Source organism: Hemicordylus capensis, chromosome 2, assembly GCF_027244095.1.
Source record: "Hemicordylus capensis ecotype Gifberg chromosome 2, rHemCap1.1.pri, whole genome shotgun sequence".
Lineage (NCBI taxonomy): Eukaryota > Metazoa > Chordata > Lepidosauria > Squamata > Cordylidae > Hemicordylus > Hemicordylus capensis.
In genome coordinates, this window is record NC_069658.1 from 342,154,106 (window position 1) to 342,174,686 (window position 20,581).

A 20,581-nucleotide genomic window follows, 5' to 3' on the forward strand; every position below is an offset into this window, starting at 1 on the left:
CTGTAAGCATGGTCTTTTCTCTCATACCGAGCAGCCTAGTGAGATGTGCCAGCCATTTCCTGCATATCGATCGAATGAAGAAAAGCCATGCAACAGGAGAAATAATTAGCAACAGACCTCCATTAAGACCAAGTCATAAAGTGGCAAATTAAATCGTACTGAGCTGGAAATACTATTATCCACTGTTCCTTCATCGTAATGCATTAAAGTGGGAAGGAGAATAGTTACATAGTGCAGCTAGACTAAGCGTTCTTCCATTTGCAGCAGTTTGTTAGCTCTGTGTCACACATACAGCAATTCCAGGGACTCCAAAGGGACTAAGAGTCTTTATCTGGCTCTAATGTTATTTGCATCCAACATTGCTCCTCTAAAGCTTAGTATGGTATTTAACTTTTGTTGCCCGGAAGCAAGGACAGCAATTGGATGTGGGAATCTGCCGACATTATGAACTTACAGCTGGAGTCAATTATGCACTGTTGACGTTGCTGTCCCACAGAGCTGCTTGACAAATGGAATTTCTGCCCCACAGGAAACCTTGACAATTCAAAAAAAACCATTTCTGTTGTGGAACTAGAAAGTTGCCCTCTCTATATACATATGCATAATTGAATCTCAGGCTAATTAATAATAATGAGAATGAGGATGAGGATGAGGATGAAAATCAAATTGTTGATGCCAAGATGAAAACATTGAACCATATCAGCCAAGGCAAAAAAGCAAAACATAACCAAAGAAAACCCTGTTTTCACTTTAATTCAAAAGGTCTTTACATCTTGGCATCAACAATTTGAGCCACCAGTTAGGAAAGTTACTTGTTTTTGTTTTATTTGGATACTGGATATATTGTTTTGCTGTCTGGCAAAATAGACACTCACGTGATGCTTATAAATGAGTGTGCAAATAGACAAATAGGAGAGGAGAGCTAGTCTTGTGGCAGCAGGCATGACTTGTCCTCATAGCTAAGCAGGGTCTGCCCTGGTTGCATATGAATGGGAGACTTGATGTGTGAGCACTGCAAGATATTCCCCTCAGGGAAAGGAGCTGCTCTGGGAAGAGCAGAAGGTTTCAAGTTCCCTCCCTGGCTTCTCCAAGTTAGGGCTGAGAGAGATTCCTGCCTGCAACCTTGGAGAAGCTGCTGCCAGTCTGTGAAGACAATACTGAGCTAGATAGACCAATGGTCTGACTCAGTATATGGCAGTTTCCTATGTTCCTATGTTTCCTAAATATGCTGCCTCCCTGCTCCCACCTGCTACACTCAGTGCTTAATTTCAAGAGAACAAGGTGCCTGGGTCAAAGTCTGTCTCGGAACCTCCCTCTGTCTGGAAGGCCAACTCCCACATCCTGATGTTGGAGACACTCTGTAGTTAGTTACTCAGTGGTGAAGGGGATGCACTCTTTATCTGCTCAGAGGCATTCCATCTGTTCTTACTTCAGATTGTCTGGGTTGAGACTTGGCACTGAAAACTGAAGAGCTCTGTTGCACCTAAGCACTAATTAAGCCTACATAATTGTAAACTACTCACCAAAAAATAGGTTGCACAGCAGCTTTCAGGTTTACAGTCATGCCACTGCCTAAACTGCTAAACAAACAAACAAACAAACAAACAAACTCCTGCCTCAATTAAGGGAGACCTCAATAGAAAATTCAAATCTGCTTCCTCTTAAATTCTAGAAATTAAATCCAGGACTGTAAGCTTAACATGTAATCCTCTTTCATTTTATGCCATCACACTTTAGATCATACATCACCCCATCTACAAAGAAAGTATATAAACAGGATGCTGCTCTCAAGCTGTCTACTTAGCTTTTATTGCCAACCCTGAATTCTATTTAAACAATCTTTGTGGCAGGCAAATTTCTCTGTGTAGCCTACCTATGATTTCAGCGGCAGCCTTCTGAGGCAGACAGGGAGGAGAGTAAAAGACATGCATTTACATCCCTGGGAACAGGGAGTGAGGAGCCATCTGGATAAATTTAGGCCATGAATCTGCATCCTTAGATGATTAACACATAAATCTCTGGTTAACCACTCTGAACACCTGCTTCAGGGTGGGAGGAGAGAGAAACAGGGAAGGAATATTCCACAGTGTATGTATGAGGTACCATCAGCATTCAAATTGCCATGCTCCTCACAACTAGCATTTCAAAGCTTCCTAGGCTGTGATGCCTCCCTTTTAGAAAAATGGGGAGGGGAGAAACTGGCAACAGCTCAATGACCTGATGAGAAAATGTATCTCCTTGCCTACATCTCTCCACTCTCTACCTTCTTATTCATTTTAGAAGACATCTTCAACATTACTCAGCATTCAAAATAAAATGCAGGGGGGAGTTACCATTATGCCTCAGTGTAGTACATGAAGGGAAAACTGTATATTTTTCTGACTGTATAGAAGTCAGAAGGAAGGATATGACTTGCTATCAGCCTTAGGTTTAGATATACAAAAAGTCCTTGAAGGAAAGAAGAAAGAAAAGGCCAATGTCTGGTTTAATAAGCACTCATGAATTATTAGAAACAGTATAATTCCATACTTTTTTAACATCACTTATGTATTAAGTGCATGTGTGTGTATGCATGTGTGTCTGTGTGTGTATATGTGTGTGTAACACATGTAATATAACAAGCGTGTGTGTTTGTGTATGTATATGTACGCATGTGTGTCTGTGTCTGTGTGTTAGTTCCTGATTTGCAGCTATATTGTGATTCACGTCAACTATGATTCATAAAAACAATAATCCCTCATAGAGTTGTATTACATAGAGTTGTGTTACACAGGAGGCTGTTCATTGCGGCAAACTAGAGAAATGAGGGATACGGATATAAAATGAAATCCTTTTGTTCCCTCTGCACATGGGTCTAGGACAGATGGAGGAACTTACTTGCTCCTAAATGGTCCATAACTTCAACTTTTCTTGGTCAAAATTTCTTCCCACCAGATAGGGATCCAAAAGCCTTTTGTCTTGGACACATAATTCCTTCAATGTTTTCATGCCATTATCGATGGAGATGGTATTCTATCTAGAGCTGCTTTGATGGAAAAGGCAGGTCAGCAAAATATTCTCTGGTTTGAACCAATGAGGTTTGCCGGGCGCTTTTACACACAGCAGGCTTTACTGCAAGTTTACTGGGAAGCTTGGCTGCAAACTCGAAGTTGTCCCCCAAAACCGCCGCAAATAGTGGATTTTTTTACCCCGGATATAAATCGGGCTACATTCTAATGTCCTGTGAAAAACCCGAATTGTGTGTGAGCTGCTCCCTGATAACTCGCAGAGACTTCAGGGTAAATCAGGCCAATGAGTGAATTCATTCCTTCCATTCCAGAGGAGATGTGAGTTAAAGGGCTTTAAAAGCTCCGTGTGAAAAACTTCCCAGCTTGATTGTTTTGTTCCAGGTGAAGAACTTTTAGTTCACTCATGCTTTTTAAATTTTAATCTGATTTTAACGGATTTAAAAAACATGTCTTTTAAATTGTTTTGTATTGTATTTTGTATTTTCTTTCTCCCCCTTTTTTGCTCTGTTATGATTTAATGTGCTGTGTGTTTAAAAATGTGTTTTATTTCATGTTTTAATGTTGAGTTGTATACTGCCCAGAGAACAATTTGTTACGGGGCAGCTAACAAATAAAGTTGTTTATTTATTATTTCTTGTTTACACAGTCATACAGGTGTTATTGACTGGTTTGTTTTATCCAGACATCGAGTCCTTCCCAAGGACCTGGGATGGCTGAATTTTATCATCAATAGTGTTGATTATTATAGATATCGTCGCAGAATATAGGCTGTTCCCAGTAAAGTTGCTTTTTGTAACTGGCTGATGGTGATTTCTGTGGGCCCTATGGTGTTGAGGTGCTCTTCAAGGTCTTTTGGAACTGCACCTAGGGTGCCAATTACCACTGGGATTATTTTGGTCTTTTTCTGCCACAGCCTTTCAATTTCAATTTGTAGATCTTTGTATTTTCTGATTTTTTTCAATTTCTTTTTCTTCTATTCTGCTATCCCCTGGTATTGCTATGTCGATTATTTTAACTTGTTTTTCTTTCTTCTCAACTACAGTTATATCTGGTGTATTGTGTGGCAGATGTTTGTCTGTTTGTAGTCGGAAGTCCCATAATATTATTACATCTTCATTTTCTACAACTTTTTCCATTTTATGGTCCCACCAATTCTTGGCTACAGGTAGCTTGTATTTTTTGCAGATGTTCCAGTGTATCATCCCTGCTACCTTGTCATGCCTTTGTTTGTAGTCAGTCTGTTGTTGTTGTTGTTGTTGTTATTATGCTATTTACACATGGCCTACCAGATGTCATTTGGTACTTTAATTATTGGGCCCTTTGCAAGGGTCTAAGATAACTAAAGAAAAATTAAAGATAGTGTTGTAGTAGTCGTGCTGACCCGAGTAGTGTGACCTTCTGTAGACACATTTTGGGATATGTTATCTTATTGACACTTAAGAGAACCTTAACGGATTTTGAATAATTGCTAATGGAGATATTACGAGCATTTAATGTCTGTTTCAAAAAATTAGAGGACTGTTTGGTGTTCAAGTCCCTTTGTTAAAGCTCCTTACATTTCTGGTGGCCTGATTTGTATTTATATTAAGATATGTATGTATATTGATCATACACGTGACAAATTAAGTGGTTTGAGTGCTGGACTAGGACTGGGAAGACCCGGGTTCAAATCCCCATTCAGCCATGAAACTCACTGGGTGATTCTGGGCCAGTCACTTCTCTCTCAGTCTAACCTACCTCACAGAGCCGTTGTGAGGATAAACATAACCATGTATACCACTCTGGGCTCCTTGGAGGAAGAGTGAGATATAAATAAATATAAATAAAAAATTGCCTTTTTGACTCTGCCCGCTATTTCTCGGATCGTGTGTCAGTTCCTCTATGCACTCTGGAGACCAGAGGCCGAACTCATTTGCTCCAATATGTTCTGGGGCACATAAATCCTATCAGCAGCTTCTGCTGTTCCTGAGATCTCAATGTTTGTGTTTATTATGGTGCTTGTCCGCTGTGGGGTTTGGCAGGCTCGGCCTCTGTGGCATGTGTATTCAAATGCATATCTACAATGGACCTGCATATGTACAAAGCTTTTTAGGTATTCCTGATCACATGGTAACCTGCCTGTTCACACACACTTGTACACACAGAGGACAGAGTCTGCCACCCTTGCTGTACAAATATTTATTGTACATGTAGAGAGCAATGTCAAACATCTGAAGAGGCCAAGATGTTAAAGAATTTAGGAGATTCAGAGAGAAGGATTGTAAACATATTGAGGTTGTGCACATGACCAGAATCACTGCTGGGGGCAATTTCCCTCCCCTGTCGGCTCTGCCACTCACCAAGGCATGCAAGCAGCACCGTGGCGAGCTGGGAGCTGGAGGAGGAAGTGCTCCAGCCTCCCCCAGGAGCATGGTGCACTCTTGCCACCCAGCTCAGTGTATGCTCCGGTGCATGCAGCCTGAGTATCCATGACCCTGGTGCTTGTCATAGGTTATACACATAACCCTGGCTAAAGGCTAGGCTTAGAAGTTGGGTTAGGCAGGGTGGGAGTGTTAGGAACGGGGGTGATTCTGGCACTCCACACGAGCAGCCTGACCCAGGCTGGGCTGCCCTAGCCTGGGTTAGGCTGCTTGTGAGAATAGCCTTATTGCTTTCTGGTGTTAAGCTCAGTGTTTCAAACAAACATAACACCTAGAGGGCTGGTTCTCCCATATTTTATTCTTCCATATTTTAATATCAAACAATACACACATACTTAAGAACCCACATCATTGGCTAGGATACATTATAAACACGGAAGAATGCAGCTGAGCACTGGAACTGCTCTATAAAGAGGAGGATGTCCTGTACCCTCCATAATAAATAATAATAAAATTTTGACACTAGACTTTCTCTCCTACACCACATACACATATATACATAGAGATGAGGTCAGGACCCTACTGAGTTTTAGAAAACACCAAATCAGAGCAGACAAAACTATTTGTTCAATAGGTTATTTACTTTCTAAGTAAACCAGAAGGGCTTCTCAACCTCTAGAAGACATTTTATAGAAAGCATACCAAAATGTGTGAAGCCTGAGTTCTCTGATGGTTGTAATTGGGGCTTGGAACACCCCTCGATGCACATGTGAGGTGGCAGAGCCATGAAGACAAACCTACATGAGAAGTTTGTGTGTGTCTTAGAAAAGTATCCAGAGGCAGCCCACAGACCACATATCAGTGTGCCAGGCTAAGGCCGATATATTCATTTCCTTCTTTTTCACCAATTATTTTTAGCAATATCTTGAAATATTGCTCACTACTGTACTACTTTGTCTCTGACCTATATCTCCAGAAGCAATGGCACAAAAACAGAGTATATCTTTGCTAGGAGATAGTTGTACTACCATTCTATCAAGTGGCAATCCATCAGCCAAATCCCACTAGTTTAAGGAGGCACAGAAAGGGCCAAATGTTAGAAGATCAGTCCATAAAAGGAGAAGCCATTCTCTAGGGACCCGTCTCCTCCTACTATATTAGAGTAACTAGAAGGAACCTCACCTACTCATATGACAGCCAGCCTCCCAGTCTTCCTTTTGGCTGACAATGAGCCAAGCAGTTCATAGGAAATGGTCTGATGCTGAAGTCCTTTGCCTATCCTCCTTCAGGGCACTGAGGAATAATTCTTCCAAAAGCAGGATAGGGCTCCACACCCCACCCCTTTTTTTTGAGGAGGTTGGAGCATGATAGTATAGTTTGCATTGCTTTATAAAATAGCAGCTTTTTTGTTTTAAGAAGACTTACTAGGAATGTTCCATTTGATTTTCTCACTTTTACTGTAAAAAGAAAGGTTTTGTGGAAAGTAGGACATTTCTAGGCATTACTTTTCATCCCTTATGTGAAGAGCTGGCAATGCTAATGAAACTAAAACCCAGCTCAGGTCTCTTTTTGGTGGTAGCTATATAGACTGTTTTCACACAAGGCCAAAAAGAATGTTTACTCATGTTTGATTTGTGCCACAAGTGAGAATGCATGATAGTATTCAGAAGAGAAACTGAATGCACATTCTAGTGAATGGAGGCTTTACATCTGCATTAGAGACTGATTTAAGCATAAACAAGTTCCAGCCTTACATGTGAAACTGCCTAACCATAAGATTCCACAAGGGGAAAACTGAAAAATATACAGGACTATGGGCCAGTTCATACACTAACCGATCCATTTATAATCTTTTCACTTGTCCCCTCTTCTGCACACTGAAGGTCCTGTGTGACACCAAGGCTTCATGCACATGGCCATATGGGCCTAAAGCTGGTTCACACAATTGGGCCCCCTCAAAAGTGGGGGACACAATTGGATTTACAGTATGTGCATATGATGGAACAAGCAAATCTTTTGCATCACTTGTTACTGTACTTGCACTGCATGCCTGCTCCACCACCTGCTCCACCACCACCCAAACTGGAGAGATGGCAAGTTCAATGAATGAGCCAACCTTCAGATAATTGTGAGGATGCTGAAGGCTCACAAACAATCGGTAGAGGATGTTTCTTTCTTTCTTTCTTTCTTTGCTATTGATCTTCAAATGCAAGAGCACAATTGTGCATTTTCCTGTTTAGCGTTACACTTTCCCTAATGTGTATATTGCTTCTTGTAATAAATTTGGTTCCTCCACTTCTCCTCCTTGCCACTGCCTGCATTGATCCATGGGACAAAGGGGAATTTCCTTGGTTAAATAAGTCACCTACACTATGGCCACATACATCATATATGTTTATACTTCCATGATGGCCCCATCTCTTGCCGAGCTCTTGCTTTATTTTAACATTTAGTTGTTATTTTAGTTGGGCCTGGAATTTTTGTATTACTTATACAACTGCCTAACTTTGCCAGGCACTTAGTCCCTGAGCTTTCTGGCAGCAAAACTTCCCACAGGCTAATTTCAAACTCCTTGGGCATTATACAAATTTATCACTTCAGCTGACTGCAGAAGGTAGGGGAAGAACAATGGCAGACTTGAGAGAACCAGTCCTTTGAGTAAAGGACTTCTATGTTGAGTCACACAGGGGAGTTCGTGGGCTGGAACTCTCAACAAGCTCCCACGGAAATGCCAAGGCAAGTGATAGATTGGATTCTGTACAGGAGAAGCTGGCTTGTGGGATAGTAGGCCCTAATCCTGAGGAATGTGTTGTGTGTGTGTGTCGGGTGGGGGGGGGGCGGAGAAAGGGCAACATGGTGGAGAATCTGAGTGGCCACTACCAGACACTGGAGCACTAACACTCAGGTTCATTGCACATCTTGCAACACCGAACAGAAACCTCAACAATACTAGGATTCTCAGCAGACTTCACTGCTACAGGTATAAGATGCTGAACAGTCAGCAGTTTCTGGCTGCATCTGGAAAGAGACTACCGAGTGATCTCATGTGCCAAAGTGCAGCTTTGTGTGCAAGTTCAGGCAACGGCTTCCCACATTCTCTTCACCACCGGGGTGAGTGTGGAGGCTGCGCCTTCACATCATGGACTCATCTTCATCCTCTTCAATCTCTTTATCCACCTGAAAAGCAATGTTCTCGTAGCTGGTTACTCCTCCATATTTCCGCATATGGACCATCAAAGGCTTAGGGGACTGGCTGCCTGCCAGTGTGGCCACATACATGCCAGTTCTGTTCTCCTCCAGAGAAGGACCCCAATCCATGGTTGGCCTGCTAGCTTGCTGGATTCTCTGTAGGGAAAATAACAAATTACAGAAGGCATGATGATGGAAAACCCAAAGAGCACTTCAGCAGCCAAAACCCCAAAAGCAATCCTTTGCGGTGCATGGGCATCCAAGTGCAAAACATACCCATTGTTTATTACTGTCTCCTGAGTCCCTTGGAAAACAGCCCATAAGGAGGAGGTCTGGATTCAAATTATTAATTATTATTATTATTATTATTATTATTATTACATTTATATCCCGCTCTTCCTCCAAGGAGCCCAGAGCGGTGTACTACATACTTGAGTTTCTCCTCACAACAACCCTGTGATGTAGGTTAGGTTGAGAGAGAAGTGAATGGCCCAGAGTCACCCAGCTGGTTTCATGGCTGAATGGGGATTTGAACTCAGGTCTCCCCGGTCCTAGTCCAGCACTCTAACCACTACACCACACTGGCTCTCCTACACCACGCTGGCTCTCAATGGGATTGCAATCTAAAAATAGTCTACAGAGGGTATTTTAGTCCCTTCAAGCACCAAGGGTGGGAAAGGGACCATCACCTAAGGTCTTCCTATAAAGACTATGAACTACAATTCAGCTTTTAATGAAGCCACTGGAGCTCCACAGTAATCCATTCCCCCAATGTTTACATAATGAAATGCTTCTGCTTTCTTAAGATCTCCTCTCTGTGGGCTTCTCTGTAAAATCGCCTAAAGAGTTTGCCAATGCGATCTACAAATTCTTCAGCACCTGTTTCTCTGAGCCTCTGCAGCCCACACAAAAGTGGCCTTTCATAACAGAAACAACGCTCTATCCTGTCCCCAACATGGATTAGTCCCTCGGAATTCTTAGCACACTTCGATCACCCTCTCTTCCCTGAGTAGATGAATGGAAACAAGTGTGGAGACTTGCCGCTTTCATCAAGGAACATCTATGTCATGAATCATTATTCCAATCCAGATTCATTTATTTTATTTTATTGATTTGATTTATCTACCATCCTTCCAAAAATGGCTCAAGGTGGGACTGACTGTGTGGAGGACTGAATTGAAGTTTGAGCATTACTCAAGATGGATTGAGACTAAATTAGCATAATTTTGTGAATGCCCAAGTACTTGTGAAGCCAAAACACTAAACAGAAATGATGATAGCCCTCATGGGAGAAAGAAAAAGGGGGGAGGCAGTATTTTTCATATTTGACATTATGGGCTGAAGTGCATTTAAAGAAGTCCACAGATTAATACTGAGGCTGGCCTTAAAACAAAACAAATACACACTTTATTTTACTCAATTTTTAAATTGCCCATTCCCAAAGGACTGGGGAAGGTAACCATCAGCATGTGCCAATGAAGCTTTACCTATACTAGTGTGCTTTATATGTAATGTCTCCTAGGAGGAAGAGAGTGCAGATTTCTCCAAGGCTGGTGGACTAATGAGCCAGTCACATCTCTGCATATCTGCAGCTAATCGGTCAGCATCTCTTCCTATTATGAGCATCAGCACAACAGCCTCTTGTCACCATTAATTCAAAGCACACTGTTGTCAATGCACTTGGCAAGTCATTCAACTTCTGTTTGGTGCTTAGAGTTTCTGAATAGCTGCCCCCAATATCGTATAGAGAGTTAATCTCTTACCAACTCTTGCACAAATAGCAGGGTGGAGCAACACAGCATTTACAAGATGAAGGGGTCTGCATCATCATCTTGTCCACTGTGTACTCCCTTTCCCCCTCATTCCCAATCCACCCTTCCACACAACAGCTTGTTAATGGCCATTCTGGGCAGAGCCCATAAAGATCAAGGATAGTTGGTATCTCAGGCTAGCGGTGTGTGGTAATCCAACTCCCCTACACACACACACACACACCCCAAAATCCTCTAGGATATGCTTATCCTCAGTGTCTATATTTATTTATTTATTTATTTATTTATTTATTTATTTATTTTTGGCAACCAATCCTTAAAAATATTGAATATGAATCCTGGGATTAATATGCACTGCAGTAATAGGTAACTGGTGGTCCAAATGTAATGCTGAGGGGTTTTTACGTAATCCAAACAGTTTACAAACATGGACATCTAAGCTTTCAAGTGAAAAAACAAGCTTTCAAGTGAAAAAACAAACAGTTTTCATGGAAACACAGATGTTATAATCTGAATGTATTCTCCTCTACTAGTTCATGGGAACACCCATGTAATTGCTAGTATTTCTATTATGAATAATTACACGACCAAGTATTTCTGCTTGCAGCATGGAAGAACATTTCCAGAGCTCCCAAGGTATCTTCAGTGAAGGAAAATAATCAGTGAAGGAATCCCATCAGTGAGAAGTGTATGAGTACAACTGCTAAGGTTTAGGTGGCACTGGTTTTAGTTTAAGGGTGATATTCACTATTTTACCTCCAGAATACTCATCACCACCTGTGGAAGCAGGCAGTTCCATTAATGGCACATAGTCTCTTTCTGATGGTTCAGCAATGCACAGAAACATATGAGAGTCCTGGATGAGCTATAATGTTATGTGTTCATGCAAAGCAGAAGTGACAAACTCTTCTGTTTTTAGATCCTGTTGGCCCTACATTTGAAATTAATGTAAGTTTATGCAATACACATATATGCCACAAGAGGACACCAGTTGCCCCAGCAAAATGAGATAAAATACAGCAGCAGTAGTAATACTCTACAAGTCAATTATGAATTAATGTAGAGGTTTTGCTATTAATGGGACATCTCTGTGAAATTAATTTCAAAAAGATTAGGAAAAATGAAAGTGTAATGGGCTGCAAGAAAGGTTATTCTGCTTCCGCCACTTTCCGTGTGGCTGTGAATTCCCAAGAGTGGCCTTTCCTTGCCAAGTGGCTAACAAAAATGGAAGTGACTACTAAGGCTGGATTCATGAACTGGGCCTATCAATGCACCAGGTAGGTTGTACACACACACACACACACACACACACACACACACACACACACACACACACACACACTGTAGCTTAGGAACACAGGAACATAGGAAGCTGCCATATACCAAATCAGACCATTGGTCTATCTAGCTTGGTATTGTCTACACAGACCGGCAGTGGCTTCTCCAAGATTGCAGGCAGGAATCTCTCTCAGCCCTATCTTGGAAATGCCAGGGAGGGAACTTGGAACCTTCAGCTCTTCCCAGAGCGGCTTCATCCCCTGAGGGGAATATCTTCCAGTGCTCACACTTCTAGTCTCCCATTCATATGCAACCAGGGCAGATCCTGCTTAGCTAAGGGGACAAATCATGCTTGCTACCACAAGTTGGGAACTTGGAATCTATTTTTTACTAACCCAGGTATCAGTTGTGGCCAGTGAAACCAAAAGATCAATTAAGATTGTCAACATTGGTCTTCTAAAATTTCCATGCCTTGAGCTGAGTGTTTCTGAATGGTGCCAAAGACTTCCCTTGCCTCTGAATACAGACTCTTCCAATAGTGAAAGGAGCCGGCTTCAGTTTATAAGGCACAGTATCTCTGAGCATGAATGGAGTGCCTTGGAGAGGAAGACACTTTGCTCAGGCTCAGGGATGCTCTAAAGGATGAGGCTAAGAAATTGATGCAAAGTAAGGCTGCCTCTGAGCATGAGCTGTTTGCCTCCGTCTGAAGGTTGTCATTTTAAAAGAAGATCTTATGGAAAATAGGCAATGAAAACAGCAAACGTCCCATTTTTGTCCTGGTTTTGTATCTTCTGTTCTGGTAACTGACCAGAAAATTGAAATTTCAGCTGGGCCCATGACATTATGGCTCACTGGCATCCCTAAGTTATGAGTCACTGGAACACATTTTTTCCTGTCTCGATGCGAGCAGCTTGTGGCAGTAACGTGTCTCTTTGGCAACATGTTCACTGCATGTTTGTATACACACAGGTCTCCTTTTCACACGTACTGGCTGACATACTGACAATAGTACAGTTGTACTCAATATATGTCTGGACTAACTTATCTCATTAATTTAAACTGGACTTCTGTGAAGGCATGTAGTCAGGATGTCAGCCTATTTGTTTCCTGAAGCAAACTCCCCAGAACCTCTGGTGTCACCGTGGCATTTACAATCGCCATTCAAAGTATGAAGTGACAACCCCCCACCCCCCGCAAAGTGCAGAAACAGGGATGGTATTTGTTTGTCTTCCTCTCAGCAGAGAACAAAGGGGGAGAAGCAATAAACCACACCCTGGGGTTTAGTCCGGGAAAGGTGGGGGCATGCAGGCAAAGATGTCCTGGTTTGGGGGCACGTTGGGGACAGAATGGTTAAAAACACATCTTCTGTTGGACCCCACTTTTTGTTGCCTACCTGCCAAAGTGTCCCTTCCTCTTGGATCACAGCAAACACCATCCCTGTAGGGATCATCAGGCAGGAGAAGATTCCCATCAGGATGCCCAGGACTTCCGCCCACCATGGGAAGCGGTAGGTTCCATTATATTCTGAAGGTTGGTACTTGACTATGCTGTACACCAGCAGGGCCTGAAACAGAGCGTCAGCCATCAGAGGATATGTCTGCACCAGACATTTGCCCTCCAGTCCTAGTTTGGCATGGTGCTAAATTAGCCAGGAATGCTGCCCTGCAGGTGCAGTCCCCACAAGGACTAAGGCCATGCAAACAGACAAGGAACACAGAAGCAGAGAGGTGTGGGGGAAAGCCGCATCATAGTTACCATCATTGTTACTGGGGTCAGGAACAACCAGCAGGCTTTAAAATATATCCCTGGTTTGAACCCCAGCATCATGTGAATATCACGGCAAAACCCCTTCATACCTACAGAAAACAGAATAATGACATGCTCATTTCCCCCACTCCACCCCCAGTTTTCCCAATAATCCTGACACTATTATGCTAAATGAGCAAAGAGGCACATTTTACAGTGGTAATTCTCTTATATTTAGCAGGGGAAGAGCAACCGGTCCTATGCAACCACAACACAGCATCCCTCCAGTGGCTGTTGCTGGTGTCTACCTGTGGTTTCTCTTTAGATTGTGAGCCCTGTAGGGACAGGGAGCCACCTTATTTCTTTTTCTGTGTAAACCGCTTTGAGAACTGCTTGTTGAGAAGCTGTATAGAAATATTTGTTAATAAAATAAATAAAATCCTCCTCCTCCTCCTCCTTGGGAAGGATTCGATATCTGGATAAAACAAACCAGTCAATAACACCTGTCTGACTGCATAAACAATAATAATAATAATGATATATGTTTGTACAAAAGCTGTTCTGTGTGCAACAGAGGTCCTAAATGCTTTAAAATACTGAAGCTGGCAGACCATTTTGTTAAACCTTGGTGGGAGTCCTTAGCTGAGAACTCATTTGATTTGTATGGCTTTTTTCTTAACTTGTATCAACAGAAATTGTCTTTTTTGGCATGTTGTCCTGGTCATCTGAATGATTAAAAATCATGCTAACTTGGCTAACTTGGCAAAGAGGAACCTTTTAATCTGGTGATTCTCTTTATTTAGCAGTGGGGGGAGTAACTGGCCCTATCCACCCCCAGCACAGTACCTCCAATGACTGTTGCTGGTGTATATCTTATGTTTCTTTTTAGATTGTGAGCCCTCGGGGGACAGGGATCTATCTTATTTATTTATTATTTCTCTGTGTAAACCGCCCTGAGCCATTTTTGGAAGGGTGGTATAGAAATTGAATAAATAATAATAAATAAAATAATAATGTATATCTTGCAATATCTTAACATGTCCTGAAAAATCATTGAAATCCCAAATGTACTGGCCAACATGACAGAACCTGGGTCCTTCTGGATTCCAAAATGGCCCTCAGAATGCTTGGAACATTCTGACTCAGAATGGTGTCATTCTGTTCCAAGCTCGGAACAGACCCTTCATCTGAAGAGCATGCTGTTCCAAGCTTGGAACACTCGAAATGGCCCATTTCGAGGCAGAACGTTCTGACCATGGAACATTCTGCACATCTCTATAAGCTGCAGCCTCAAATCTCTGTTGCCCCATAACTTTCAGCGTGTGTGTGTCATCCATGTCACCTTGAAAATTACATTTTAACACAATATGTATCAAGCCAGGTTTTTTGTCTTACCATAAACACGTGTCACCACCAGGCAGGTGGTAATGACCACCACCATGAGTCCAAACCCAGCACTGTAGTCATCCAGCAGAACTAGCCAATACATCCCACCCTGGAGAGAAGAAGCAATACATGGCCAAAGTTTCTTTTCTAGAAGATATCTGATCAGCAAGCTAGGGTGGCACAATAACAAACAAACAAAATCCTTCATGGAATACCCACTTGCCTTTCTGAATGAGTTTACTTGGGCCAACACTTTCTGTCCCACAAGCCAGATTTAACAAGCTTAATATTTAGAGAGTGTGAATATACTAGTCATGTGCTAAAGTAGTCATTTCCAAGCATGTAAATAATCAGGAGACAGAAATAATGTGATTTACCTGACCAACCATAGCCCAGAAATAGGCTGGATAGGTAAGCCAGCAAACTGATCTGCCTATTACTTGATTTTGCTTCATCATGTGTACTAGACAAGATGAGAGTCCCTATTCAGTCCTCTCCTTTTACTCCTTGGTCTTTACACCAGTTTTCCCTGACAATCCTCAATTAAATAAACACCCAAAAGCTCCAATTGTTACAGTCTTTGGTAGTCCACTTGGCTTACCTCTGTTGTCAGAATGAGTCCCATCAAGAACATCACAAAACAAACGATGCCTGAGAAAAAAGCCTTCTTTGGACGCAGGTAATAAGGGAACTCATCCGTCACTGCAGTAACAATGGTCTCTAAGAAGGCAAACTGCACATAAAACAACAGTAGCTCTTGTAAGCAACAAGGGACCTTTCGCTTAAAGGCATATGGTTCAAGCTCTCCCACACAGCAGACTACACCCTTACCTGGCTGTCCAGGCCAAGAGTCAGCAGCATGAAGAAAAAAAGAAAGGACCAGAAAGGAGAAAGAGGAAGCATTGTCATAGCCTGTGGGTACACCACAAATGCCAAGCCTGGACCTAGAAGAGAGGAAAAGAAAGAGGAGGATCATGAGGCTCACTTCTGTGGGCAAGCGGGTGTGTAACTGAGAGGGAGGGTTTCATAGGTGGGAGCTTAGAAGACTGAGCAACAGGTGACAGAAGAAGAGAGAGATCTCTGAATTAGGCGTGGAGTTCCACCCACAGAGCACCAAAGCAATAGGTCTCGATACTAGACAAAGGCAGACCTACTGCTAAAACATTAGGAAGAGTTCTTTCTTCATTTTAGAAACACAGTTTCCAATCTCTAAATAACTACTTAGTTGCACAACTGTTCCTGGTCACTATAGCTTGGCTTTTTTACATCACTGACCAATGCCACTTACTCAGCAGGTGTCTCATTTTCCTTCAGTCACACCTAATTCTACCCTAGCTGTGCCAGATAATCCTAAGGTTGCATGTGACAATTGGGTACCAATTTTTCCTTTCATTGTTCAGCATTTTGCGATCCAACATATTTTCATTTAATGACAAATCATAGGATGCCACATGAACAGGAGGCAGAGACCCTTTTCTGCCAGTGGCTAAGTTAGTAAGCTTAGATAATTAAGCCAGCAACCATTAAAAGTCTGGAACCCAGCTGCCAGTCTGCCTCTGCCTACCTACTCCATTGCACCTCTCCCTGTCACAGCTTTCCAAACTGCAGACAGGACCGAAGGGAGAGGCAACAGACAAACTGTAAAATGCTTAGATGCCTTCCAGCAAAGGAATTCTGTCAGTGTAAAAATATAAAGTTGTATTTTTCTCTCTGCATAACATTTCAGTTTCAGAAAGCTTTTGCAAGCCAGTCTCAATAGTTAGGACACACATATGTAATGTTCACAGGTTCCCCCCCGCCCCCACCAATACACTCTTGTACAGAAGAAAGAAGGGGGAATTGTTAGGCTTTACCTGCTTTGGCCACGTCCTGAACAGGGACATCAAGTTCTTGGGACATGTAGCCCAAAACAGAGAAGATGGCAAAACCAGCCAAGATACTGGTGATGGCATTGCCCACAGTGACTATAAAGGTATCCCTACAGAATAAAAAGTACAGGAGTTGAATCAACAGCTTTGGCTGGGTGGAAAGGCACAGCAGATCTAAGACACTCACAAGAGAGAGTGAGGGCAGAGAACTACTGGGATCGGCCCCGATCCCGATGGCACTTCAGCAGCAAACCCACCAAAGAAGCCCACCAGTTAGCTGAGGTTAAGGGTGCACTCATGACCTTAACGGCCATCTAACTGCTCATGTGTCGGCCCCAGCTGCTTGCAGCAGGGCTCCTGCTTGCAGCAGGGCTCACTGCAGGGCTCCTGTCCAGTGCCGGGGAGATCCCTAAAATGCACTGCGCACACATGGTGGGATTATGAGATTTCTGGAGGCTGGGGTGATGTGTCCCAGCCCCTGACACTCCACACAGCTGGGGGCAGCCGGTGTCCATCTGGGTGCACAATCCATGAACCCAGCATGGACCCGATTGTCTGTGGGGGAGGTAAGTTTCAGTAGCCTTCCTCTCCGCGGGCCCTGTAGCCCTTCTCACTGATCATGAGAAAGGGTCCAGTATCTAGAAAGGCTTGAGGAGGTAAAGAATGACTAGTCAAAGCTATAATAATCCATATCAGGACATAAAGTGGCCATGCTTGCCATCTGCTAAGATTTAGTGAGGATATTCCAACACTACTTGCTATTCTGCTTGGACTCACATGAGTCCAGGATATATTTTGCCTATATAGACATCGGGTATGTAAGTAATGGAAGGCAATGGAAACAGAATGCATGGAATGCACGCTGAGAGCCAGCATGGTGTAATGGTTAGAGTGCTGGACTAGGACCGGGGAGACCCGAGTTCAAATCCCCATTCAGCCATGATACTAGCTGGGTGACTCTGGGCCAGTCACTTCTCTCTCAGCCTAACCTACTTCACAGGGTTGTTGTGAGAAGAAACTCAAGTATGTAGTACACCGCTCTGGGCTCCTTGGGATATAAATGTAAATATATATACTGTAGAGATATATAATCTGCACTGATCTTAATCCCATGATGAGCTGTTGCCATGGCTAAAAGAAATCATCATAGAGAAAGAGGGAGAATAATGCCAGGTATCTTCCTAGTTTGTGGTGCGGGCGGAAAGGGTGGAAGCAAGGTTTCCTTAAATATGTTATCTTTTATTATAAATCAGACTGTGCCTTGGCATGTTGATTAGTGGTATCTGGCACACACTATTGCTTTAGGCAGACTAAAGGCATCTCACAGAGGATACTTGTTATGCAACTGACATTGTAGAAGAGAAGAACTTGGAGGCAGCAGCACTGAATAGTAAATAGATATTTATTTGTTTGTTTGTTTGTTTGTTTGTTTGTTCGATTTCTATACCGCCCTTCCAAAAATGGCTCAGGGAGGTTTACACCGAGAAATAACAAATAAATAAGATGGCTCCCTGTCCCCAAAGGGCTCACAATCTAAAAAGAAACATAAGATAGACACCAGCAACAGTCACTGGAGGTACTGTGCTGGGGATGGATATATATGGAAAAGCCCCTTAGTTGGCTCTTGACTGATCATGTGGGCCACTCCCTTTGTTTGTTGCCAGTGGGGTATGTTCTTCCCTCTTTTACAAAGTCTGTCTTCCTACTTGTGTTTCAGCAGTTTCGTTTTGTCTCCTCCCTCCACCACATTCACAATTCCCTTTTAAAAGTAAATTTGCATCCATTTGCAACTCTAATCTATGCAACTTCTGGTTTGGGAAAATTTTATGTATACACAACCACTTCTCTATCGGTTCCTCCATTTCCATAAAATTCTAAATTGAAAACATGTACCTGTAAATATTCTGGTGGAAGGTGTTATATGATGCAAATGTAAGAAGTCCCCCAAATCCAACCCCAAGAGAGTAGAAGATCTGCAAAGCTGCTTCGATCCACACCTGAAATGGAGTTGAAGGCAAGAAATGAAGGGGCAATTTGCTGAAATACAAGAGAGTCATGAAGAACAGGGGTGAGGGTGCAATTAGGTGGGCTTGCCACCAGGAGACAGATGGCTCTCGTTGCTACACACGAGCAGCTGAAACTGGGCCGGGCTCCCTTAGCCTGGTTTCAGCTGCTTGTGAGAATAGCCTCCTTATCAAACTGGACATGATGTTAAAAACACACCATTATCTTTCTGTTTGTTGTTTTGGTTTTAATAAGCAGCTGCAGGGAAATCTGATCTGGATCAGAACCAGGGTGCAGTGGAGGAGATTAACCCCTTCCCCCTTATGCTGCAGTCTCAAGTAAAAATTAGCCCCTCCACCTAAGCTGCTATTTGCCCCCCAAATGAAGCTGCTTCTATTGGCCCCAACAACAGCTTCCCTGCCAGGACAAACAGCAACAGGGAGGAAAGGACTAGGAACCAGGGAGGAGAGCTGGTCTTGTGGTAGCAAGCATGACTTGTCCCCATAGCTAAGCAGGGTCTGCCCTGGTTGCATATGAATGGGAGACTTGATCTGTGAGCACTGCAAGATATTCCCCTCAGGGGATGAAGCCGCTCTGGGAAGAGCAGAAGGTTTCAAGTTCCCTCCCTGGCATCTCCAAGATAGGGCTGAGAGAGATTCCTGCCTGCAATCTTGGAGAAGCTGCTGCCAGTCTGTGAAGACAATACGGAGCTAGATAGACCAATGGTCTGACTCAGTATATGGCAGCTTCCTATGTTCCTATGTTCTATGTAACCCTTTCCACCCATGCCATGGTCCCAATCCAGTTCAAGGTTACCCATCAAAAATGTGGCTATCAGCCAAAATGGCAACTGCATGCTTCCTTTTCTCCCTCTATGATACCCAGAATAACTTACATGTCCAGCCCTACATCACTGACTACCACTCATATTGCCTGTGAAAGGAAGGAATGCATGATACTGTCGGGACATGATAACAAGTTATCAAAGATGTTACCCAAAGGAATGCATTAAACACATGTTTGCTATTTATGGCAGCAGCCACATATCAATTCACCTATTAAATTTGTACACCGCACCAAATTTTTGACTCTGGGCAGTTTACAACAATATAATGTTTTAATACATTCAGTTAGTTAAATAAATAAATAAATAAATAAATATATAAATAAATAAATAAAGTGTCGTTCAATATAACATAAAGTTCTTGCCTAGGTGAGGTTTATGTAACTATCATTAAAGTTTCTATACCAGCTATCAAAAATTTATCCCAAGTTACAAGAGTAAAATCCATAAAAATCATGTTGCCATGATGAATCTGAAAAGCTTTTAAAAAATAAATTTGAAGACCTCTCTCTCTCTCTCTCTCTCTCTCTCTCTGCATGTTGTTCTACTAGTAAGAACACCACTGGAACTCAATCAACACCTGATTGACCTATCTGGGCTATAAATAAAATGCAACCCTTTCTATTCTGCATATGTCAGACTTAAAGAAACTAAGGAATCTGCTACTCAAATCTGGTTGGTATATGATAGTCACTTGCATGTGTTAGTCAAAAGGGAAGATCTGTGTACTTAAGGCCAGTTCTATAGTGAACTGGAAGCATAATTCTTACCTTGGGAGACAGCAGGAGGTCAAACTGCGGAGTGAGATAGAACCTAATTCCTAACCAGGCTCCTTCCAGTGTTACACCACGAATCAGGAGCATGATCAGGATGAGGTAAGGAAATGTGGCAGTGAAGTACACTACCTGAAATTGAAGCAAAGGTATTTGAGTGAACTTGCAGTTATTACATTCATTATCCATAAGAAAATGGAGAAGGTTGTTGTCTAAAGGACAACATAGAGATCTCCTTTTTCAGGCTTTCTATAAGGTCCTGAACACCCATCCCTTGTTGACTTGAGCAGTTATATAGACTGCAGTCTACAGTGGCCATTGTTATGCATCCATACATTGATTTCATGCAATGG

At 42.6% G+C, this 20,581-nt stretch overlaps 1 protein-coding gene across 7 annotated transcripts in view; it reads right to left on the reverse strand.

Moving 5' to 3' along the window:
* Positions 1–5,706: 5,706 nt before the first annotated feature.
* The window catches only part of SLC6A7 (solute carrier family 6 member 7), a 56,587-nt gene continuing 41,712 nt past the window's right edge, over positions 5,707–20,581 (reverse strand). For 6 of the 7 annotated variants that reach the window (XM_053300299.1, XM_053300297.1, XM_053300303.1 and 3 more), the window contains 9 exons: positions 20,226–20,360; positions 18,501–18,604; positions 16,593–16,717; positions 15,571–15,683; positions 15,341–15,472; positions 14,749–14,848; positions 13,363–13,463; positions 13,001–13,171; positions 5,707–8,713 (listed from right to left, as the gene is read on the reverse strand). In XM_053300299.1, the coding sequence (XP_053156274.1) occupies positions 8,501–8,713; positions 13,001–13,171; positions 13,363–13,463; positions 14,749–14,848; positions 15,341–15,472; positions 15,571–15,683; positions 16,593–16,717; positions 18,501–18,604; positions 20,226–20,360 (1,194 nt within the window). In that variant the 3' untranslated portion in view covers positions 5,707–8,500. The remainder of the gene's footprint in view (positions 8,714–13,000; positions 13,172–13,362; positions 13,464–14,748; positions 14,849–15,340; positions 15,473–15,570; positions 15,684–16,592; positions 16,718–18,500; positions 18,605–20,225; positions 20,361–20,581) is intronic. The other variant, XR_008317146.1, reaches the window with a different exon arrangement.